The sequence below is a fragment of the Mustela nigripes genome, chromosome 11 (assembly GCF_022355385.1).
Source record: "Mustela nigripes isolate SB6536 chromosome 11, MUSNIG.SB6536, whole genome shotgun sequence".
NCBI classification, from domain to species: Eukaryota; Metazoa; Chordata; class Mammalia; order Carnivora; family Mustelidae; genus Mustela; species Mustela nigripes.
Genome location: NC_081567.1, coordinates 363,607 through 388,442, shown reverse-complemented (window position 1 = coordinate 388,442; position 24,836 = coordinate 363,607). Strand labels below are relative to the sequence as shown.

The 24,836-nt window shown below is 53.7% G+C and overlaps 1 protein-coding gene across 2 annotated transcripts in view; it reads right to left on the bottom strand.

Annotated features, from left to right (window-relative positions):
• Positions 1-24,836, bottom strand: part of DNAAF5 (dynein axonemal assembly factor 5) — a 45,414-nt gene that overhangs the window by 10,328 nt on the left and 10,250 nt on the right. For both annotated transcript variants that reach the window (XM_059414248.1, XM_059414249.1), the window contains exons 3-9: positions 24,568-24,692; positions 24,121-24,239; positions 11,023-11,255; positions 9,744-9,956; positions 5,497-5,640; positions 4,185-4,353; positions 1,624-1,771 (exon numbers count right to left, since the gene is read on the bottom strand). In XM_059414248.1, coding sequence (XP_059270231.1) covers positions 1,624-1,771; positions 4,185-4,353; positions 5,497-5,640; positions 9,744-9,956; positions 11,023-11,255; positions 24,121-24,239; positions 24,568-24,692 — 1,151 coding nt within the window. The remainder of the gene's footprint in view (positions 1-1,623; positions 1,772-4,184; positions 4,354-5,496; positions 5,641-9,743; positions 9,957-11,022; positions 11,256-24,120; positions 24,240-24,567; positions 24,693-24,836) is intronic.

The window sequence follows — 24,836 nt, the reverse complement described above, 5'->3', positions numbered from 1 at the left end:
ACACACACACACACACACACACGGATTAGGTTTCCAATGTGCTTTAAATTCTCTCTCTCTTTCTCTCTCTGACTGACACACACACACACACACACACGGATTAGGTTTCCAATGTGCTTTAACTTCCATGCAAAGAACTGCTGTTCCTTGCAAAGTGATTCACAAGAGGTCTCCTTAGAAAGACCTAACGCTGACAGCCGTCCTCCTGGACCCCCGACAGGTGTCCACGTCAAGTGGCTGGAAGAGCAGAGGCTAAGTACTGGTCAGATTGTGCTCGGCCGTGGGAAGACAAGCAGGCCCCACACACAGCCGGGGTTAGTCAGAACCCATGCAGGAAGCAGGGACACATTGTGGAGGAAGACCTGGCACCCAACTTTTTGGAATGGGGACTCCTAGCATGGCAAGACGCACGTGGGTTGGTGGGTGGGTCCCCGCTGGAACGAGGACGCATCCCAGGAGACCATGGGCACACTGGTCTGTGACCCCGGCCACCTTCGACCTCCTACCATCACCATCACCCCTTCCCAGTCCTCAGTCAGCCTCGAGGAGCCAGCGGAGCCAGCTGGGTGATGGCCAGGAAGGCCTGTCACACGTCCATAGACGCCCTGGAGAGCGAAGGCCATGCGCCAGGGGCTGGCACCCACGGCCCATGCTTGGGGTGCTCTGTGGGAGGACCAGCTCCGTCCATGGAGGGCCCCACAAAACACCTCCTCACACCGAGAAGCCACATCCTGTCCCCATCAGATAACTCGTGAGACTGAGGACCCAGGGCAGCCCTCTCAAGCACCTGCCCTCTGCCACTTCTGAGCGGGGCCTGCGGGGGGCATGCTGGCAGCAGAGGGTCAGCAAGGCACCCCCGGGGCTCCCGCTGTCTGGGTGCTGTTCCAGCTCCTCACGAGGATGCAGGGGAGCACAGGCTCTAAGGAGCCCGCCAAACCATGCCCATGCTCCCTCCAGCTCAGCCACATGGAGCCTTGCCCAGGGTGGCACTCCGATTTTATGGCCCCTGAAGGCTCGGAGTTTGTACCAACAAGCAGGACGTGGAATTCCCTGCAATTCGAAGGGCCGGGAGAGCCCACAGCAAGCATCCTGGCATGCTAGTGGCGTGGAGGGAGCTGCTCCTAACAGACATGCTTCTTCCGAGGGGACAGGATCCCCGCATGTCTCAGCACCCACCCCTCCCAGCACCCAACTCTGCTCTGGACAGGCCTCTGTGCTGCCGCGGATTTAAGTGGGCCCCTCCCTCCTGCCAGCGTCCCTGCTGTCCCCTCCCTCCCTGCAGATCATCACGCTGGGGGCTCTTCACGTGGTTGCGTGGACAGAAGTTTCTTCTAACACTTTAACCACCAACGGGGAGTCAGTCCACTCTGTTAGGTTAGAAAGACTTTTAAAACCAGAACACCTAATACATAAACCATTAAGTTAATGTTCCCTAAAACCTCTTCATTTGCTGGAATTTTAATGGCTGCACAAAAATGACTTTGACTTTACATCTGCGCAGGTGGGCGCTCACTGCCGGAGCCGTCTGTTTACCCAGGGAGGGCGGCCGGCGCCACAGCCCAGGGGTGATCCCCGCTTCCGTCGGAGAGTGTCCTGCAGAGGCCGGAGGCTGGGAAAACCTACCCCTGGGAGTTGACGGTCTCCTGGGCACTCAGCAGCACCCGAGACAGGGAGGAGAAGAGCCTGAGGCGCATCTGGGGGTCTCTGGCCGGCTGGAGGCAGCTCCGGAGGGCGGGCACAAGCTGGGGTAGCACTCCTCCCAGGGCTGGGCCTGGAAAACACACACACACCCAGTCCCCGCTGTTCCTGCTCACGGAGGGGGACATGGCCTGTGGCGGCCAGGCTGGTGGGTCCCTCCACAGGACGCAGACTCCGAGGAGGGACCACAGCCTGTCCCATCACCTTCCCATCCTTCCGGATTGTGGTGTCACTATAAGAGAAACCATTTAACTCCCAAACCATGCAAATCATTCAATGTGGAAACTTTCTATTTCCTTCTTTTTTTCCAGGTTTTAAAAAAAATTCAAGTCAAGTAATATTTTAAACATCAACCAAAATAAATTATTCAGAACACGTAAGGTGTTTAATATTTGCCCCTACACTTGGCAGCCGCTGCTCTTCTCCAGCCTGCTGCTGGGTGGGCACGGGTACAGGTCCCCTGAGCTAGCAGGGGCTGCAGACACGCGGAGTGACCCTCAGTATCTGGAATCGCACTGAGTCGTGATTGGAATAAACAGTCCCTGGGGTGAGACACGCACTCTGACTGCAGGGACACGGGTCATGGGAGCGCAGCAGACCCCCCACGCCCAGGCAGGCCCTCACAGCATTCCACAACCAATAGGGCCCCTCCCGGCCACCCAGCTCATTCTGCAACAAGCCCAAGAACAAGCAAAGCAAGTGGAGTCCCCCCAGATGCTCTGACTCAGACCCAGCGTCAAAGATGCGAGATGGAAAAACAAGGGGTGCCTGAGGGCTCCGTCGGTGATGCAGCTGCCTTTGACTCAGGTCATGATCCCAGGGTTCTGGGACTGAGCCCCACATCGGGCTCTCTGCCTGCTTCTCCCTTTACCTCTGCCGCTCCCCCTGCTTGTCTCCTTCTCTCTGGACCAAATAAATACATAAAATCTTAAAAAAACAACAAAAAAAAGAGGATGGAAAAGCAAGGCCCATGGTTAACCTAAGGCCAGGTGTGAGTTTCGGGGAAGAAAGAGAAACAAGACCAGACGGGACACGTGGCTCAGGAACAGGACACCTGCACCACAGATAAGTGCCCTGTGTTCGCTCTCACACCCTGCAGTCTATCTCCCTTTGACATGCACCGAAGGCCAAGGTCCAGACGACTCTCACCGACTCTCACCGGAGGAGGAGGGTGTGGTCATTCAGTAGTCACGATCTCGCGCTTTGTCACACGACACAGAGAAAATGCAGCCGCAAGAGGACAAAGGAGTTTCAGGGAGCGTCTTCCCGCCCCTCCTGTAAACACGCTTCCAGCTCATGCCCGGTCCCACCCTAACCAGTTAGGCATTTTTAACACATCAAGTCTGTTAGATGCTCTCCATAAAAATAAGAAGAAAAAAACCCATCCAAACTGCAAGGCATTTGTCCACACTAATGGGAAGGAAAGCTGGGCCGATCTGAGCTCCAGCAGGAAGACCTCCAGGACTGCATGGGCCTGGAGAGCCGCAGAGCAACCTGCCCCCCTGCCCGCCGCCCCGCCCCGCGTGTCCTGGGCGTGCCCGCGCCACTAGGGTCACTGGGCACCTGGAAACGAACCCCTCCAGAACACACAGGATACATTCAAACCAAGGGCGCAAAAACACTATATTCACGCTCTGAGAAAACACTTGGTTCACTGAAGGGAAAGTGCAAGCGTGGCCACTACACCCCTGCCTGACTCCTACCACTTCACCCCTGTACCTGGCTGATGGCCCAGCCTTTCCTGATCAGCCCCAATGGCTCACTAGCTTGCAGCCTCCGGCCGCTTTCTAAATTGCAGAGGAAAGCTGCCAGTCAGGGTCTGACAGTGATTTTTGTTGTTTTTTTTCAAGAATCATCTTTTAGGGACACCTGGGTGGCTCAGTTGGTTGGATAACTGCCTTCGGCTCAGGTCATGGTCCTGGAGTCCCAGGATCGAGTCCCACATCGGGCTCCCAGCTCCACGGCGAGTCTGCTTCTCCCTCTGACCTTCTTCTTGCTCATGCTCTCTCTCACTGCCTCCCTCTCAATAAATAAATAAAAATCTTAAAAAAAAAAATCTTTTAAAATGAAGTAAGTCCAGTGAAACCTTCTCCACCGCCGGTCGGAGAGAGGAATCTCTACATGGCAGGGAGGAGGCATGGGTGTGAGCATAAGCTCTGCCCAAGGGAATGTTCTTCCATGGTCCGCGGCTGGGCGGGACAGGCCCGGAAGACCACACAGAACTCCTGTTTGCTGCACTACGTGCAACAACGCTGAAGCATATCTGGAGAACGTGGGCGACACAGGAGGCCTGAGAAATCACACCTTCAAGGTTTAACACCGAAACCAAACGCATGGCAGACTCTGAAGAGCCACATTCTTCAAAAACAATGCTCTTGGCATTTTTAAAATGAAGGTTTTGGTGCTCACAGTGCTGGCTCCCCCCGGGTGGGCGAGACTGCTGCTCCCTCGTGGTCTGAAGCAGCCTGGGCATGGCGGGGACTCACCTGCATGTGTGAGCAGCACGTTGAACTGCAGGAGCTCCACGGAATGGACGGTCCAGTCCTGGTGCGAAGCCGCCAGCTGCTCCAGGAGGGGACCTGCGTGCTCTTGGTAGAGGTCCTGGCTGCCGTCCACTCCCTGCACCGCGGCCAGCGTGTCCATGGTCTCCTGAACCTGCATGTGCGAGTCACAGGCTGGGAAACCCTGCTCCCGAGGCTCAAACGCCCCCATGGAGAGCCATCCTCATCACTGGAGAAGGAGAGCTGCTCAGGCCAACCTCGAACACTCCACCAAGCACTGCAGGTGCCCCCCGACAGCCACTATGCTCACCGCGCCAATGTTGTCAAATAACGGGGACAGACGTGCATTTATGAGAGATCCAGCCACTGTGCCCCTGTCCTGCACAATGCCAGGCACGCCCAGAGCAGACACACAGTCTGCTGGCCCGAGATCACTCTGAGACCTGTCTTCCTGTGGAGACAACTGTCCCCTGGGGTACAGAAGTGGAGGGGACAGGAGACAGGCCAGGAGCCACCTCGTAGTCTGCAACCTGACAGCTGGCTAGTGTCCTTCCCTCGGGTTTCGGGTGTGCAGATCAAGGCTCTGCTTTGTGGTCCTGTAGTGACAAGGGGCCTGCTACAATATGTGTTCTTTGGAAAGGCTGTTTTTGAAGAAATAAAACAAAGTTCAGAGGACCCAGAAGGGAGAGGGAAACCAGAGGGCCTCCTGGATACAAGGTCCCATGGAAGTGCCTGGGCGCTTCTCCATCATGCAGGCCAGCTCCCAGAGAGAGATCTGCCTGTGGCTGGGGAGCGCGAGCTAGAGGGAAAACCACACTCTCCTGGAGAGGAGGCAAGACATTGTGCTCCTGATGGTTCTGGAACCCAGGGGACCTGGACAGCAGAGTTTCTAGAGCTCAGACCCAGAGCTGAAGGAACAGAAGTAATTCTGTAAAGCCAGCCTGTGATAAAACAGGAAATCACGATGCTATCTTCCCTGTTAGTCACGCACGTATCTTAACACAGACTAGAGGTGAGGACGGGCTCCCGTCCTGTTCGCATGTCAGCAGCCGTTGTCCCTCTGAGACACAACAATAAGCGGGCAGCTGGGAGTTTTCCAGAAACCAGGGCACCCCTCAGGCCACCTCAGGAGCGACTCATCCCAAATGTCCCCCATATTCCTTCGCCTTGCTCGTCGGCTGAGTCAGGTAAGCCCAAGGCTTTGGGCTCCAGAACAGGAGGATTTTGGGACAGAGATTCCATCTGCTCAGACAGGAGCACCTCCGCCAGCATGAGCTCCATCATCTGCATAGCTCACCTTGTCGCTGAGGCCCGTGGCAGCCGAGAAGGCCAGGATGGTCACCAGCACCTCCACAAGCTGCAGGCTGCACCCCCTGCAGTCCTCCTGACACACGGAAACCAATGTCTGCACGCAGAGTAGCACGCGCTCCCCGTAAAGGCGCTGTCAAGAGGGCAGGGAACACCGTGAGCCAGCTCTCCCCCTACATATGCCCCCTACAAACCCCCTTCCCACCCCTGGGGCCCCCTGCCACCCTCCCTGACCCTCTGCACACCTTTGTCCAGGTCCTGCCGCCTTTGGCCCCAAGGCTGCCGTACTCCCTTCCCCATCCAGCCCCCCATTCCTCCCCAGGTCCATCCCCCCCTACCCCCATGGGCCCTGCTGGTCCCTTGTCTTACCCTGCCCTCCTATCCCCCCACCCCGAGTCCAGCCTCCCCCTACCCCCCCGCCCCAGGGCCTCCCTGTTCCCTTCCCCTACTCTACTCTCCTGTCCGCGCCCCTGCCCCCTGTCCAGCCTCCTCACCTCCATGCCAGCCCCCCGCCGCTCCCTTCTTCTACCCTGCGCCCCACCTCCCCCAGTCCAGCCTCCTCCCCAACCCCACACCAGGGACCCCCAGCTCCTTCCCCCTTGCTCCCTCCCATCCTGCCACCCCCTGCCTCAGGGCCCACACCAACAGGACATAGCACACTAGGGCCACAGATTGAAACACACGGATCACAGGAGTGCCTTCTTTCATGGGAAAACTTCATGGTGTGCTTTTCCAGGGGAATCTGAACATGGCCCGAGAAAGAAGTGCTTAACAGTCTCTTGGTTATATTTAAAGAAGTTCTTTTTTTTTTTTTTATATTTATTTATTTGACAGACAGAGATCACAAGTAGGCAGAGAGGCAGGTGGAGAGAGAGGAGGAAGCAGGCTCCCCGCTGAGCAGAGAGCCAGATGCGGGGCTCAATCCCAGGACCCTGGGATCATGACCTGAGCCGAAGGCAGAGGCTTTAACCCACTGAGCCACCCAGGCGCCCCTAAAGAAGTTCTTATGCATTAGCCACACATCCTGTAAAATTCACAAGGGAAACGACAGGGCATCTTAGAGCTGCCTGCAAATACCCAGCCCTCCCAGCCTGCCCCCAAGGGTAACAGAAAAGGTAGAGGAAGTGGACAGAACAGGAGCACCAGAGCCCATGGCTGCTGAGGCTGGGCGGGGGTGGGGCTTCACCCACTTTTCTCTCTACTGCTTTGTCTTTCTGTACTGAGAAGTTTAAACAAAAATAAATACGATTCTGTGGTTTAGGACATGCTTCCTGATGGACGGGGACAAGGAGGCATCTTGGCCAGGGCCATCCAGCCAGCCGCTCACCTCCCGGACTTCAGCCTCATCAACTGTGGGGCAGAACTCCTTAATGCCGTGTCCACATATGCTTCTCATATGTCCCGCCACGTATGTGTCCCATGGGGTTTCACAAAGGACAGAAAGGCTGGGCTGGCAGTCACGGAGCAGTGGGCTGACACTGGAGCTGTGTACCCATGCGGTCTAACGGGGCCAGTCCAGAGGCGGTTCTGGACCTCTGTGGCTCATGCACAAGTGACATAAATCACAGGATTTCAAAAAAAGAATTCATGCTGGATCACGGAGGAGCATGGTCTGCGCATGTCCGACAGCTCACGTGTGGAATGGGAGGTAGCCACGGCACTGGTGTCCAGCTCCCCCAGGGAAGCCAGACCAGTATTTAATTCACATTCTCACTTGTCCCACAGCCCAATTTCCTTCAGGCATGGATGGGTGGCCCCCCAGTTGCTGAGGATGTGATTTCAGCTCGTGTCTAGAATGACCTGTACTAAATGCTCACGGAGCAGTCACTTTCAGTTAAAAGGGGACTGGGCTCCTGAGACGGGAGCCACCTTTACAGTGGGCTGGCTGTCAGGGCCACACCGGGCCCCGGAGCCCACGAGGAACCTCATGCTTTCCCAGCTGTCCCCTCCTGCGGGGAGCATGGCACCATCTCTGGGAAACTGGGCCTCAGCGCTCATGGCTTTCTTTCCACTTAAGCAGACAATGTTCCCCTCCGCCTGCACCCCAGAGGCAGACAAAGGCAGGGGGAGGCGACAGGTTCCAAAGTGACGTCTTAGTTTCTGCTCCTGAAACTCAGTGTCATCGGATGTTGTCGAAACTTCAGGGGAGAAAGTGCTAGAGGCTGACATTTCTATGGCGACCACGCCCCTGCACTCCTGGCTTTTGTTCGTTGAAGAGGAATAAATGAGTTATCCTTATGGTATCAAACAATTTCCTCAGCTCAGTTACCTGTCACAAAACAAACATTTCAAAGGAAAGGATCCAATTCCCTCAGCTCAGCCCCAGGTGCAGCGCTGGCCAGACACACCTGGGGAGGCACCTGCCGCGACCCCGCCCACAGCACAGGAGGCCCCATGATTCGAGGCCTGGCATGCACCCTCAGGGCACCTCTGTCTGGCTGACAGAGAGTTTCTACACCTCCACGTGTTCTTGAAAAACGTCCACAGCCCGTCTTCCCAGCTCCTGGGAATCAATGGCAGGAAGCTCGTTCTCCTTCCCATGCCACCCTGGCCACACCAGATTCTCCTGCTGCGTGGAGAACAGGGCTGCATCTGGTGCCTTTGCCTAAACCCGAGCATTCGTCCCCTTTGCCAAATGTCTGAGTCTGTGAGGAAAGGGACAGAATGCCCATCTAGGGTTTTCACTATGGCTGGTTCCTCAATCTGAGCTTGGAACACGTCCGGTGAGACACTAAGCATGATCCTGCTGTTTCAAACATCACTACAGGGGCACCTGGGTAGCCACTCAGTTAAGCGACCAAGTCTTGATCTCAGCTTAGGTCATGACCTCAGGGTTGTGAGATCAAGCCCCGCATTGGGCTCCCTGCTGGGCACAGAGCCCAATTTTAAGTTTAGCTTTTTAGGAAAAGGAAAGGTTCTGGCTCACAAGCGTACATAGAGGGATCAGACTCCTTTCCAGCCGACCCTGAGTAAGAATGCAGAATTCACAGGGGTTGGATGATGATGTTAAAAACGGGTCTGGGGGGAGCCTGGGTGGCTCAGTGGGTTAAGCCGCTGCCTTCGGCTCAGGTCATGATCTCAGGGTCCTGGGATCGAGTCCCACATTGGGCTCTCTGCTCAGCAGGGAGCCTGCTTCTTCCTCCTCTCTCTCTCTGCCTGCCTCTCTGCCTAATTGTGATCTCTCTCTGTCAAATAAATAAATAAAATCTTAAAAAAAAAAAAAACGGGTCTGGGAAAAGGCAAAACATGTTACAAGCACCAACAGCAGACGGAACGGTTCCTGGACGCTCCCTCTCTGACACTTCGGCCCCACTCCCCACTCGCTGTGTTTTAAGAAGCCTTGAGGATGGATCTGCAACCATGACAGGAACCCCTTGTCATCCGAAGCCAAAGGACCAGACGACCCAATGCAGAGCGTCCTGGAGCCTGGCCGTGCCCGAACACACTAGCTGGTCCCCCACCTCCAGGCCAGTCATGGCCCCAGCCACCGCTGTGGGGCCTGGAGCCTGCACCACAGGGGACAGAGAAGCGGCCTGCGCAGACCCCCGTTCCCTACAGAGGAGCAGGCCACACCCAGTGCTTACAGGATGACAGGGTTGAAGCCTGTGACAGCCAAACAAAAACAAAGTCCTTATTTTTTTCTCAGTAGCGAACAATCATAAATTATTCCAAAGCTCGAAGCCTATCACCCAGACTGCTCCAACATAGAAGAAAGAGAACACGGAGTAGCCACGTGTGTACTCCCATACCCTTTTCCCAGCTGTCAGCTTGTTTGTTCTGAGCACATCATGACAATGCCAAGGGACACGAGTGTGGTTAGAGGCTGAGGACCAATGGTGGGGACAGGAACGGGTGCTGACCACGGGATACCCAGCGCTGTGGCCCCGCAGCCCGTTCCCAGCATGGGCCAGCCTGATCCCATTCTGTCCTGCATGGTGGCCACTGGGCACGTGGAAGGTGGTCTTCGTGAGGCAGGACCTGCACTTTCCAGGTGTTTAGTTTCAATGTGAATGACCACTGACGGGACAGAGCAGTAGACAGCAGGCACACGGGTCCCCAGACAAGACAGTGTCAGTGGCAGGACCCTGGCTGCCACTCCCGTGGGCCTGGTGATCTACTGATAATGAGCACCTGGTAGGCACAGAGCGCCGCACAGGGTGCGGGCGCTGCCCACCTCCCCTGCACAGAGGACCAACCCCACCATGCACTCCGCCTGCCTCCCTTCCCGAAGCTTACATTTTCAGACCCTTGACAGATGTGGGGCCGGGCCAGCTCCGTGGCGATGACCTTCAGGTGCGGCTGGAGGGCCTCCCTAGAGCAACCTCGGATGACAGAAGCAAGGACGAGGAGGCTGGAGGGGGAGGGCGACTTCTTCAGCATGGATAAGAGGAGCTTCAGAAACACTTCCGGGCTGACGAAGGCCCCAATGAGCTCTGCAGACCTGGTGCACTGCGGGAGAAGGCCGGGGCTGACTGGCTGCCCACTGTGTAGCCCTTGGCCCTCCTGCACCTGCCTGCCGGGCTCCCAGCGCAGCACACGCAGCTCTGTGGAGGGTCTGCCCCACGTGTGGGCCACAGGAAGTAAGTCCCCATGGCCCTTAGAGCTTCTGCAGGGGCCTGGTTCCCAGGATGGCCAGATCCTAGCGGGGCCTCACGCCCCTCCTCTGCTGCCAGTGACCAGGCTTGTTATGAACACATGGCCCCATGCGGGGTGGTCACAACAGCGGGCTTCGGGCAGCAGTCAATCTCTAAAAGACACTCGCTATGTGATTCCTGTTCTACGATGTTCCCAAATGACATCATATGGGGACATTGCCCAGTGTGCAAGGCTACTGTCACGGGCCCACAACATGTCCTCCGGGCAGGTGTGAGCAACCCTGCATGCACCAAAGTGAGGTCCACGTGGCCCATTGCTCAGCAAAGGCGTCCAGTGGCCAAGCTCAGGGGGCAGGGTGGACAAGGGAAGCCAACCCAGCTAGGCTCCCCTTCAATGTCTAAACAGGTGGTGGTGCTACCCGGCAGCCAGTGGGCGGGTGGCCGCAAGAACTGGCAAGAAGGTGCCGGCTGCCACGGGCTGGGCCAAGAGTCCCTGCCTGGCTTTCCTTGTAGAGCCCATGGGCACACGAGTGCCAACAGAGCCAGGGAGTGGCCTGCCTGCCCCAGTGAGGCGCACAGGGACTGTCTGTCCGAGGCGCGGCTAGTGCGCTCGTGCAATCCGTCTGATCGTGGTGAGAGAGAAGGCACGGGGGTGGGGGGTTTGATTCCCTGAACAGTGTACCTTTACATGCTGCCCTTCATGGGCCCAGAAAACAAATCTGTGTGGTGGGGGATGTGAGTAGGGGCAGTGCGGACAGATGCCAAGACCCAAGGGGATCTCCTGGTGACTTGAATGTGACCTTAGCTGCGGTGGCAGTTCCACATGGCTCACATTTATCCAGACCCGCAGACCTGTGACCTGACACGGGGGAATGCCACGGGAGCTACACTACTAATGTGACCAGAAGAAGGCAACTCACATTGCTGACCACAGTGCTGTCGTCGTCGGCACAAGCCTGGTGCAGGGCTCGGAGGATGACTTCCAGGTGCTGCGTCATGTGGTCCTCGGCATGCAGCAGCAGCACCGCCAGCAGCTGCGCTGCCTTCACTCTGGTCCCCGCCACCCAGTCAGTGATGTCGTGGCACACGGCAGGAAGGATCTTGGACAGGTTTCTGAAGACAAGCTCCCGACAGCCCAACACAGGGCGGTTTTCTGGAGGTGGAAAGAACAAGCCGGGAAATTCCCAAGTGAAACCATAATGGGTCCTGGGGAAGCAGACTCACCACACGTCCCTTGTTTAAGGGGCACCTACATGCTTCACTCTGAGATCTTCTAAGCGCAAACCAACTCTGAAGACAGAAATGAAGTCCCAGTGTCCTCGCTGAGCTTAAAATTTTTGTACAAAGGAGCATCTGCGTGGCTCTATGGGTTAGAGCCTCTGCTTTCAGCTCGGGGCATGATCTCAGGGTCCTGGGATCAAGCCCCACATCGGGCTCACTGCTTGGCGGGGAGCCTGCTTCCTTTCCTCTCTCTGCCTATCTCTCTGCCTACTTGTGATCTCTGTCTGTCAAAAAAAAAAAATTTGTACAGAGACGGATGTGTAAGGGACACACAATAAAAATACACTGAGTGCCTCATTTGCTCAGTTTGGACACACGGACACACATCTCGAACTACCGGTGTCACCAGGACACAGATGCACCCATTACCACAAAGCTCCCTGCACCCCTGCAGGGCCCTCAGGACTCTCCGCCCACCCAGGTGGCTGTGCTCCATTTCCTGTCACTGCAGATGGACCGTCTCTGGGCAGAACTGCAAGGTCCACACTTGAGTTGGCCCGACTCCCTTCCCCGCACGATGATCCCAGGGCCATCCACGTGGCGGTGTGCCTTCATCCCTCTGCCTGTTGGTTCCCTGCTGATGGGCCTCAGGCTGCTTCCCGGGCTGGGTTGTTGCCAAGAAATCTGCGATGAGCACTGCACACAAGCCTGTGTGGCCACGGGGGCCGCTCCTGATGCTGAGTGCCCGTGGCTACATCTGCTAGGTTTCACAGGAGGCAGCATTTGATTGAAGAAACTGCCAAGCGGTTTTGGGCAGTGGCTGCCCCGTTTCCTGTCCCCATTGCGGGGCAGGGACTCAGCTCCTTCGTGCCCTCAACCGCAGTTGGGTGGCCGGTCACCAGTGAAAGGCACTGAGAGGGTGTGCAGTACCCGCCATGGCTTCACGCTCGCTTCCTAACGTGATTACTTGTATCTCTGTTGGTGAGGTGCCCTTTTTAGGGGCACTTTCTTTTTTTTCTTTCTGCCCACTGAAAAACCGGATTATTTCTAAAGTTTATTTATTTATTTTTAGTGATCAATGCTGAAAGACCACCCGTACGCCACTGAACAGTCATGGGGCCTGTCCAAGACTGGCTGTCCATGGATGTGGGCCTCCACTTTGGTTTGCGTGACCTCCCTGCCGCTGCTCTCCGCACGCCAGCCCCTCAGCCAGCAACCCTGTGCTCTCGGTCCGTGGACTACTCTGAAACAGGAAGTGCTAGCCTCTCAACTTGGCTCTTCACAGTCAAAGTCCTGGTGGTCCCAGGTCCTCTGCATGTGCATGGGATTTTACCATGTTTGTCAATTTCTACAAAAAGGGCTTCAGACATTTTGATTAAAGGTTTGATCTTAAAAAATCAAAACTCAGTCCTCAAACTATTCCAAAAGTAGAAATGGAAGGAAAACTTCATGTGGCTAAGCACTGTCCTGATCCCAAAATGAGAGAAAGACTCCACACACACACAAAAGAGAACTACAGGCCAATATCCCTGACGAAACTGGACACAAAACTCTGCAACGAGTAGTAGCAAACCTAATCCACAAAAATATTTTTTAAAACCTCCTGTGGTGCCTGGTTGGCTCAACTGGTTGATCAGACAGTTCGTGATTTGGACTCAGGTCATGATCTCAGGGTCCTGGGATCGAGCCCACATCCCACTTTCTGCTCAGTGGGGAGCCCGCTTCTCCCCCTCTCTCTGTCTGCTGCTTTGCCTACTTGTGATCTCTCTCTTTCTCTGTCAAATAAAAAAAAAAAACTTTAAAAACAAAACAAGTAAAACAACTACAACAGCAGCAACAAAACCAACCCTCATTCACCATGCTCAAGTGGGGTTTATTCCTGGGCTGCAAGGGTGGTTCTGTATTTGCAGATCAATGAACGTGACATCAACGAGGGAAAAGACAAGCAGCATCTGGTCCTCTTCTGACAAAGTACGGCATCCAGTCACGGTAAAAACCCGCAACAGAGTGGGGTGAGAGGGAACACAGCACAGCATAATAAAGGCCACATATGAAAACCTACAGCTCACATCATACGCAATGGGGAAAATGGGGAACTTTTCCTCTAACTGCAGGAACCAGATAAGGACGTCCAGAGTCACCACTGTTGTTCAACATGCACCAGAAGTCCCACCCTCTGAAATAAAAGACAGCCAGATTGTGAGGAAGAAGTGAAACTTTCCGATTTGCAGATGACATGATGCTCTCTGTACAAAATCCCAAAGGCTCCACCAAAACGCTGCGACAGAACCGACGACACAGCAGTTCAGTAACGTCACAGAGTGCAAAATCTAGGTACACACGAGTGCTGCACCTCCACACACTGACAATGATACAGTGGAGAGAGAGAGATGCAGAAAGCAATCCCACTTACAACTACACCAAAAATAATAAAATATCTGGGAAGAAACCCAGCCATGAAAGACATGCCCTCTGAAAACTAGAAGACACAGATACAGAAGCTGAAGAGGGCACAAAGGAGTGGAAACACATTCCATGCTCGTGGGTTGGAAGAACAAATATTGTTAAAATGCCTGTACTAATCTTCACATTTCAGGTAATCCCCATCAAAATACCGAGAGCACTTTTCACAGAGCTGGAACAAACGATCCTACAACATGTGTGGAACCATGGGAGACCCTGATGAGCCAAAGCAACCTTGAAAAAGAAAAGCAAAGCTGGAAGCATCTCAATTCTAGAGACTGAGTTCCAGTATTCTATTCTAGATTATTCTATTCTATTCTTCAATTACAGAATGGTTGTGATCAAAAACTGAATGGTACGGCACAAAACCAGAAACAGAGCAACAAAACTGAACAGCCAGGCAGGAACCCACAACTCGATGGTCAGTTCACCTTCAACAAAGCAGGAAAGAGCACCCACTGGGAAAAGGACAGTCTCTTCAACAAATGGTGTTCGGAAAACTGGACAGCGACATGCAGAAGAATGAAACCGGGCCAGTTTATTACAATACACACAATAAATTCAAAATGGATGAAAGACTTAAAATGAGACCTGAAACCATAAAATCCTAGAAGGGAGCACAGGCAGTAACATCTCTGACACGCTGCAGCAGCATGTTTCTAGACCTGGCTCGTGAGGCCGGGGAAACAGAAGCACAATAACTGAATAAATGGCCTCGCAACAGAAAGCTTCTGCACAGCCAAGAAAACAACCAACAAAACTAAAAGGCAGCCCACAGGAAGGGAGAAGATATTTGCAAATGACATCTCTGATAAAGGGTTAGTATCCAAAGTGTGTAAATAACTGATACAACTCCACGCTCAAAGAGCAAACAATCCAATAAAAAAATGGACAGAAGAGGTAAACCGACATTTCTCTGAAGAGGACCACCGGAGGGCCAGCAGCCACATGGGAAGTGGCTCGACATCACTCATCATCAGGGACATGCGAGTCAAAACCACGAGGAGGTACCACCTCACACCTGTCGCAGCGGTGAAAATCAACAGAAGCGACGGGTATCAGCGAGGGTGCGGAGGAAGGGGAGCCGGGTGCATAGCTGGTGGGACTGCAAGCCGGGGCAGCCAGCCTGGAAACAGCGTGCAGCTTCCTCAGAAAGTTCAAAGCAGAGCTACCTCACGACCCCGCAGTTGCACTACTGGGTATTTACCAAGAAACCCCACAAAAATACTAACCCAACAGGAGACGAGTACCCCTATGTTTACAGCAGCATTATCTAGCCAAGTTATGGAAGTGGCCCAGGCATCCACTGACATGAATGCGTAAAGAAGATGCAATGCATACGCACGCACACTTGCAGACACACTTACACGCACACACATTCTCACATACATGCACACCTGCCCACACTCACATGTGCACTCACACACGCCTGCACACATTCACATGCACACACACTCATACATGCCCACACTCACTCACATGCATACTGGCGAGTGCACACACACACTCAAATATTACTCAGCCATAGAAAGGAATGAACTTGGGGTGCCTGGGTGGCTCCATGGGTTAAGGCCTCTGCCTTTGGCTCAGATCATAATCTCAGGGTCCTAGGATCGGGCCCCATATCAGGCTCTCTGCTCAGCAGGAAGCCTACTTCCCTTCCTCTCTCTCTGCCTGCCTCTCTGCCTACTTGTTGTGATCTCTGTCAAATAAATAAAATCTTAAAAAAAAAAAAAAAAAAAGGAATGAACTCTTACCATCTACAATGACAGGAACGGAACTAGAGCATATTATGTGAAGTGAAATCAGTCAAGAAAGACACCGTATGACCTCACTCATCTGTGGAATTTTAAAAACCAAACAAGTGAGCAAAGGGGAAAAAAGAAAGACAAACCAAGAAACAGGCTCTTAACTCTAGAGAACCAAGTGACGGGGACCAGAAGGGTGGTGGGAGGGGGAGGGGTGACTGCATCAGATGGGAATTACGGCGTGTGCTTGTCATGATGAGCACAGGGTGATGTAGGCAAGTGTCGAGTCCCCCGTCATACACCGGAATCCAACAGAACACTCTACATTAAGTCCTTGCAATTAAAATAAAAACTTGATAAGAAATTCTTTTTTTTTTTTTTAAGATTTTATTTATTTATTTGACAGAGAGAAATCACAAGTAGACGGAGAGGCAGGCAGAGAGAGAGAGAGAGGGAAGCAGGCTCCCTGCCAAGCAGAGAGCCGGATGCGGGACTCGATCCCAGGACCCTGAGATCATGACCTGAGCCGAAGGCAGCGGCCTAACCCACTGAGCCACCCAGGTGCCCCGATAAGAAATTCTTAATTAAAAAACTCTAAAGATAGAAATTAAACCATAGGGGTGCCTGGGTGGCTCAGTGGGTTAAAGCCTCAGCCTTCGGCTTGGCTCATGATCCCAGGGTCTTGGGATAGAGCCCCACATCGGCCTTTCTGCTCGTCGGGGAGCCTGCTCCCCGCCCCCCGCCTGCCTCTCTGCCTACTTGTGATCTCTCTCTGTCAAATAAATAAATAAAATCTTAAAAAAAAAAAAAAAAGAAAAAGAAATGAAACCATGACAGGTCAGGGTTTTGAGTGTTCAGTAAAAGCAACACTTTGTACCATGAGAGCCCATCTTCATCTTTTTCCCTGTTACTTTTCTATTTTTATGCTATGTTAGAAAATTAGTTCCAATGATTCTGTGTTGGCTGTTTATGTGCGCCTGTTAACAAACAAGCAAACAATACTACTCTTCCTGATGCTATATCCACTGTGGAAAGTCTGTCGGACGAGGGGACATGAAACAGGGCAGCTGGTGGCACAAGCTTGGGGACACGAGGGCCCATGTGGCAAGTGCAAGGACACACAGGGCCTCACTAGGTCTGTGTCCTGCTGCTACTGTTCTGACTATATAATGGAGTACAAAGGACAATGTTCTGTTGGACCCAGGCTTAGCACACGGAGGCCCAGAAGCTACACCTGGCTGCCCACCTGTTTCTGGGAATCAAATGACCGTGAGATGCAGCCACATGTGCTCAGTCACTCTTGTCTAGGGCCATAGTGACTTTACTACTGTGGGTGTGGCCTCCTACGCCTAATACAAACCATATGGCCCTTCACAGAAAAAGTCAGCCACTCCCCATTCTAGACTCCGGAGTTGGACTTTCCAGAATGGTAGCCACTGGCCACACACAGCTCGAGTTTATCAAGCTTAAACACAATTCTGTTTCTCGGTCCCATGAAGCACATCTCAAACGCTCAGCAGGCACCCGCGGGCCAGGGCTACTGTCCCGACGGCAAAGAGAGAACGTTCCCGTCACTGCTCTCGTTCAGCACTGCACCAAAAGAACACTCAAGAATCCAGGGTATGATTTCAAGTCGCTAACGGAACAGAGCAGCATTATGATCTATGGCCTCTTAGTACCATAATTAACACTATGATGGACATCTTTGTATCTAAGTCTGTGTATTTCTGATAACTTGGACAAAACCCTAAAAATGGTCAGAGACCAGGCCCAGTGTCCGGACACGCGGGAAGCCTGTCCCATCTACCCACGTCTACCTGCACCCCTCAACCTCCACATATTTATTTACCCACAAGCAGAGTATGAACTTAGTTCAGCATTACTTAAAAATTCAAAAAGAATTTTTTTTTTCTTTCCAAAAATGTAATGCAAAACCAAAGTTAAAAAACAACCAACCGGGCACCTGGGTGGCTCAGTGGGTTAAAGCCTCTGCCTTTGGCTCAGGTCATGATCCCAGGGTCCTGGGATTGAGCCCCACATCAGGCTTTCTGCTCAGCAGGGAGCCTGCTTCCCTCCAGCCCCCCCCCCCCACCCCCCACCCCCGCCTGCCTCTCAGCCTACTTGTGATCTCTGTCAAGTAAATAAATAAAATCTTTAAAAAACAAAACAAACAAAAAACAACCAACCTACCAGGAAGTTCCGAGGAGAACAATGAGCTAAGTGGCCCAGGGATCCCACCCTCCCTCCACGCCCAGCTGTTCCCGTCGCTCTCCCCTCAGCACGTGCGGCTCAGCTCTGGTGACAGCAGGTCTTTGTGGGACACGGGGTGCCCACCAGCCCCCGGGACACAGGCAGCTTCCACACAGCGCACAGCTATGACCCATGTATACATGAACCATTCCTCATCCTGGGAGAGTTTCTGGGAAGTGGGCGTGGGGGGGGGCAGGCAGTGTTTCCTTTATTTACATTTAGGTCAAAGCCATGCTCAGACACAGACAAGGATAGTCAACACCAGGCTGATTCAACCGCTCAGTTCGTAGGGCAACAACCTGCACCTAGAAGTGTCCAAAGTAGTCATTTCCCAAATCATCAGTTTGGCAGAAGCAAGCCTCGCTCCCTCTGAGCGTGTGGTTATCGCAACACGACTTCCTCACGAATACATAAACAGAATGGGAGGTAGAAGCCAGAAGGATTTTACTGGCATCTAGAACCATCCTGAACCAAATGGCAATGACACGGAGCTCGTCAGGTGGCCAAGCACAGAGGCCTGTGGCCAGGGCAGCCCCACACCCAGCACTAGCCTCAGCAGCTCCCATGTTCAAGATGTTCAACCCAGATGTGCTCCATACCACCAGGGTGCCTGGCTTCCTGGGCAGCACTGGCAGCCTCGGTGCAGCGGCTCCAAGGCCCATCACACGAGGGCATCCCAAGAGATTGAGGCCCTGCAGGGGAAGGGGCTGCCGAGGTGCTGTCTTCTGTGCTATGGGGCAGGGAGCCGCCAGGAAACGCTCGCTGAACACCAGCAGTTTGCTAATACTGACAGAGCTTCTACGGGTCTCCTGGAAACAGCTTTCACGAAGTGTCATCTACATGTCATCGAAGCCAATTCTGAGTGCACACGCAATCTCAGGCTGCTTGCAGCTTGCCAGGGGCCCCACGCTGCTCGCAGTCAGCCCCTCACTGCTCCCCCCCAAGCCCCCGGAGCCACAGGTCTGCCTTCCCCACCGACAGTTCCGTCTTTGCTGGAGATCTCATAGGAATGAGCTTTTTCACTAAACACGACGTTTCTGAGCTTCATTCGTGTTGCAGCATGTGTCTGAATTTCATTCCTGCTCAGGCCGAGCGCTGCAGCTCGGCACGGACCAACACAGCTTGCTGACTGACCCAGGCTCCAGTGCTGGACCTTCGGTTGTTCCCACTGTACTTCCAGAAATCCCCGAACTCTTTCCTAAAGTTTTGTTTGCATTGTGGCATGGCACTGTAATGTTTGGGTTCTTCTGTCTTTCTACCAGCAACATGTGCAGGTCCTGTCTCCCGACATCCAGGGCCTCTCCGTATGGGATTACTGTTGACTTTAGAAAACAACAGCAAGGTCAGTGTTTCTGTCTGTCCGGGAACCTGAGGAAGCCCCGGAGGCCTGAGCGATGATTAACTTCTTCTGCCCAGAGTCCAAACTACAACTCAACCACTATTTCCTCATCTTTTGTTTGAAAACATAACTGCAGTACTTCCGCAAGCAACAAGCATGCAGAAACAGTGCCAGCGGACAAGCCGGCGGGGGGGCGGGCAGCGGGCATGGCGGGCGGGCTCGGCCCACAGAACCAGGGGCGGTTCTACAGCTTTGCTCACTCTCACTATAAGTAGACCAGATGTAAATCTTCGTAAAGCCAATTTGTTTTCATAATTGAAACAAAATTAAATATCATGGCAACAGAAATTGCTTAACTTTGGTAGAAACCAACAGTGAAGGTCAGGAGCAACACAGCCGTCCCCCGTCACTGGAGAAGGGGATGCCATCTATAAAGGTGGGCTGGGAAGGAAAGTCAGAGCCAGCTGGGTGTTAAAACTCTGTATATGCAGGAGGCGAGAGGCTCTGGGAACTCTGATGCCCAGGTCTGAGGGTCAGAGTTCAAACCCTTGCTCAAAGCCTAAGTGAGCTTTGTCTTCCCCTTCAGGTGCCCCTGATTCCTCCTAAGGGCATTTTTTGGATCTGCTCAGCTGAGGCTTTATCTCTGATATGGGCAGGTGCCCGAGGCAGGACTGAACCATCCCCATTGCGCAAAAGAACTTTGCACAGCCCCTTCCTTCACAAGGAGTGTGAGCCCTCCCTGGGGGGGCGAGGGTGGTTACCAGGCCTGTAGGTGACACCCAGGTGCAGACAGCAGCAGCCTGAGATGAGTCCTGATTCAAGGGGAAGAGGGGCTGTGGTCTGCGGATGGGCAAAGCACTGCACCCCCCATCCCTGCCCCCACAACAGTGCCTGAGTTTTAACTCAAGGAGAGGTCAACAAAAACCCTGACTAAGCTGGACCAGAAGCAGATGGAACATTAGATCGGATTGGTTTTGCACAGTTAGACAAAATATAATTTAATTGCAAGCAGAAAAACAGATCATCAAAAAAAAACCCACATTTTTTTAACCAAGTTTATCGAACTCAGATGGCAGGTCTACCCATACTATGTATTTACAAACCACCATAAACAGGCAGGATGACACTGGGTGCTCTGCACGAGGTTCCAGCTGTTTGCAAAGCAGGGGTATTTCACAAATGACCAGAGACTGACCTCCTTGAAGAAATGGAGGCCCCGCAGTGTAGGGGGGAGGGGCAGCGGGAAGGGTATAAGGGAGGGTCACCAAGGAGGACCCGAAGCTGCGAGAACCTGAACCTGGCTCAGCTGGACACAGGTCCTGACAAGCTGCACCCACCCCTTTGGGGTTGGGGGGCCTTACCGGCTCACTAAGGAGAAAACCAGGTATGTCTGCAGCCGGAGTGGTGGGGCCTCACCCCTCTCCTGAGCACTCAGCAGGGAACTACTCTGCTCCCCAGTACCTGAGGCTAGCTCGAGTGGGTAATACTCCACGCCACAGACCCTCACGCCACTCACCCCAGTGCAAACCCACCCCCCATCTCTCCTCTGCACAATGTACCTTCTCTGACGACTCCCCCCTCCCCAAATACTTGGATGAAACAGACCAGCAGAGCAGGTCTGAGCTCTCAAGAAAACGTGAAAACCCTGAAGGGCATAGATCTAAGTTACAATGGAAGCTATTCAAATGGGACTCCACTGATTTCTCAAGTGGGGGACAAAACTTGACTCTATTCTCTTGCGTCAGAAGATCTGGCAAGCCATTCACCGTTATGAAGAGATGCTTCCCTGTTCACTCAAGCATCCCCAAAGAAAACAGTTTTAACAGGAGGCTAATTTCCAGCAGAAAAGACCCCGGAACCTGCTGTCACCACCTGATCCCACTGCTGGCAGTTCAAGGGTGCGACGGGCGGGCAGATCCTCTCCAAGCATGAACCTGTCCTCTGCCCAAGAAGAGCACTTTGTTCAGGGAGGGACTGACTCGGGGACAGTAAATGACACCCTTCTGATCTTCCCAGCACGTAGCTGGGTTTTAAAAGTGCAGCTACACTTCCGTGTGGCAACAGGAAACTTGTGTTTGTTGAAAGGCAAACCGTGTGGTAACAGATGAGGTCCTATGCTATCTGCACCTTGTCTTCCCAGCAAAGTGGGCACGGGACTCTGACCTGGACTTCTGGCCCCATGTTCACACCAAGCCCTGACTGGACAGCACAGGGGCCCGCCTGGCAGCAGTGAGCCCAGCACCTCAATCTGTCCGTCCGCACACTCATGGAAGCATGCAGCGAGAGACACACAAGGCAGAAGGGGCCTCACCGACCACGCCACTCGGAGCGAGGCGGGAGCAGGCCCTGCCAAGACCCTGGCTGCCGATAAGCAGGGAATGTCAAAGGGAAGACAGTCAAAGAGAAGGCTCCCAGCACAGATCCGACAGAGGCTGTTACCCAGAATGTATGAACAGTTCTCAAAACTCCATCATAAGATAATAAACAACCCAATTCAAAGTTTGAACACACACTTGACCAAGAAAGGGATGGGGACAAGCATGACAGGAGCGCCCGACAGACCAGGTATGCTGATGGGGACCAATGGGAACCCTGCCCCCTGCAGGTGCGACACAAACCCGCAGCCGGCCAAGGCCACAGACGGGAAGAGAGGCAGCTCCCAGCTCCCAGTGGGCCCACTCCCCGGGGCTTAACCGAGAGAGTGAACTGAGTTCACACAAAGACGGTACACAAGTGCTCAGATCGCCCTTGTCTGAAATCACAACCCAGAAATGACCCAAACATCCTTTCTCCCAGTCCAAGGTAAGATCCACAAAAGGGAATACTCCTGTAGCAGGAAGGCAGCCCCCACGTAGAGCTTCAGGGCATGAGTGCCGGAAGCCAGGCAGGCTACGGGCAGCCTGCATCATGCATGTGAGAGCGTCCTGGGACAGACAGAATGGAGTGCACGCGGTAGGGCCGGACATGGTCAGGGGCTGACAGAATGTCCCAGGTCTTTTTTTTTTTTTTTTTAATAATGTCCCAGGTCTTAACAAGTGGCGGTCACACAATGATGCGCTTGTCAAACTCTACCTTCAAAGGCTGAGGATAGTGACGAGAATCCCGGGGCTGCGGCGTGGCCGCGGAGTGGGGACAGGACAGGACCCGAGGGGAGGCAGCAGTGGAGCTGGAGGCAGCAAAAGGGCCATGTGTTTGCAGAAGCAGGCAGCCAGAGGCAAGATTCTGAGGAAGTGGCTGATGAAATCTGACATGTGAAATGGTGTAAAAAGAATCTGAAAACTTAGATTGAAAATTTGTATTTCAAAATAATTTTAGAAGAAAAAGCCAAATAATGAAATATGCTTATCCTAACTTTTTTTTTTTAGAGGTTTTATTTCTTCGAGTGAGAGAGCGTGCTCACATGAGCAGGAGATGGGGAGAGAGAGAGGGACAAGCAGATGCCCTACTGAGCAGAGCTCGGCAGTGGACTCGATCCCTTGACCGAGATCATGACCTGAGTCAAACCAAGAGCTGGATGCCCAACTGACTGAGCCATCCAGGCGCCCAGATCCTGCCAACTTGATTGGAATTCATTCTAAATTCATTCTGCTTGGACTGAAAAAAGCCTTCGGAGCCTGACCGTCCCTCACTGACAGCCTGTCGTGCCCCTGTGCCCCTCTCTGCAGTGTGACCTGGCAGTGTGACCTGCAGTGTGACCTGCAGCACAGCCAACGCCACGCCAGCACCAGATAAAAACGTCCCTGCAGCATGAGGACGGCCCTGTGCACACACACCACATGCGGGCAAAGAGCCACAGTGACTCGTGCAGAGCTATCAGCAGACAGCCTCAGGTTCTGTCCAGGACCAGGAAGGGAGGCATCCCGGACCTCCCATCCGACGCCGGTCACGGTATCCCGACCTTGGTGAGAACCCAGCCAAGACTGCCCGTAAGCAAGCCTGCACAGTCTGCTGCCAGGGACAATGAGCGAGACGCCGCCTCCAGGAAGCCAAGGGGGACATGCGGGGCTGGATAGGATCCGCCTTCAGAACTCTGTTTCCCTCACAGGCAAGGAGGGCATGCTTAAAAATAAAATCCCAGCAACCTTTATGTCTAATGTCTACATTTTTATTTATTTTTTAATTATTATTCTTTTTAAATTATGTAACATTAGTCACCATACAGTATGTCATTAGTTTTTGACATAGTGTTTCAAGATTCATTATTTGCATATAACACCCTGTGCTCCATGTCTGTGCTTTTAAAAAGATGTTATACTGTCAGACTTTACCAAATCAGAAAAATCCCTGCTAGCAACTAATTTTTGTACCTTTTTTAAAGTTGTGTGATCTCCCCTCATACCAACTGTGCCATCAGGAGGCAAGGCCACATGAGAAGACACGCTGAGCACAAGTGGTTTCCAGAACAGAAGGAACTATGGTGTGCAGGTGAGCAAGGCAGGGAGGGGGGCCCGCTCCCACAGGCTCCCCGCCGACACTGCTCACATGGAACTCAGGGGCTCGGAAGACACGCACACACCATGCACGCGTGTGCTCAAGCGCAGCAGGGAGCCACCCTGAAGGACGGATGGGAGGCCATGAGGCTACCTCACCCGAGTCCTACAGGCTGCACCTTAGCTATGTCCTGGGTGCGTACTCTCTGTGATTGTTTGGGTGAGGCTTAGAGCAGCTCTTCTTCTAGGGGACAGAGCACCACATGTTCCTAAAAGGCCTGCTGCCACCAGCAGCCACACACCATGCTGCACAGACCCATGCATCCACGGCAGCCCACACACTCCCTTGGATAAAGCCGGCCTGGGGGAGAGGGCACCACAGAGGCGTCCTCACGGCTTCGAGTGACACTGGAGGCTGGGGACCCAAGTCCTGGCCAAAGTGCCTCTCTGCCAGCATGCCGCCTGAGCCCGGTCCCCACGGCGCAGCTTGGGAATGCCCTTCTCCTTGGATAGAGACCCCCACCCCCACCCCGCCCATTACGCAGACCTGGGGAAGGCTGCACTCACCTGGTGAGGGGTGACGGGCTGGAGGGGGAGTGGCAAAGTCAAGCTTGTCCTTGAGGTCATCTTCATTCTCCCTCTGCCACTGCAGGCCAACCTTCTCCCAGAGGTTGGCGGCCGCGAGCCTGTGAGCACAACATGCATCAGGGCCAACAGGTTGTGCAGAGGCCAGGTGGAGGGTGCTGCGGATGAGGCCCTAAGTCTCTCCCCACAGGGGGCTAGGGGTTCATCCGTAACCGATGTCTGTATGTGCGCCCCAGGCACTACAAACAGAAGGCTATTTATAAACCACAAACCAGCAAATACAACTGCGAGGACAAGGTGGGCTTTCAGGAGAGACTTGTGCTCTCGGGGACAGATATCCAGAGAATAAAGAACCCCACACTCGCAATAGGCCTCTGAGCCCCTTAGAATTGAAGGCCTGACAGTCCCCCCAGCACTACGGCCACTTACGCGATCTCTGGTATGTCGTCTTTGAGGCTGCTCAGCAACAGCGGGATGAGCTTGTGAAAGAAGGAGTAGCGATCGCGCAGGTCCAGCAGCCAGCCCCCCACCACGCTGGTCACCGTCTGCCGTACCTACACGAGAAGGCAACAGGAGGCTTTAGCTGGGCACCAAGAACTCAGGCACTGGGCACCCGCCGTGCCACCCGTCCAGGCTAGACGCCGGCCTGAGGTCCCAGAGCAGCTCTGCCATCCATGCTGGGCTTGCAGAGAAACCGT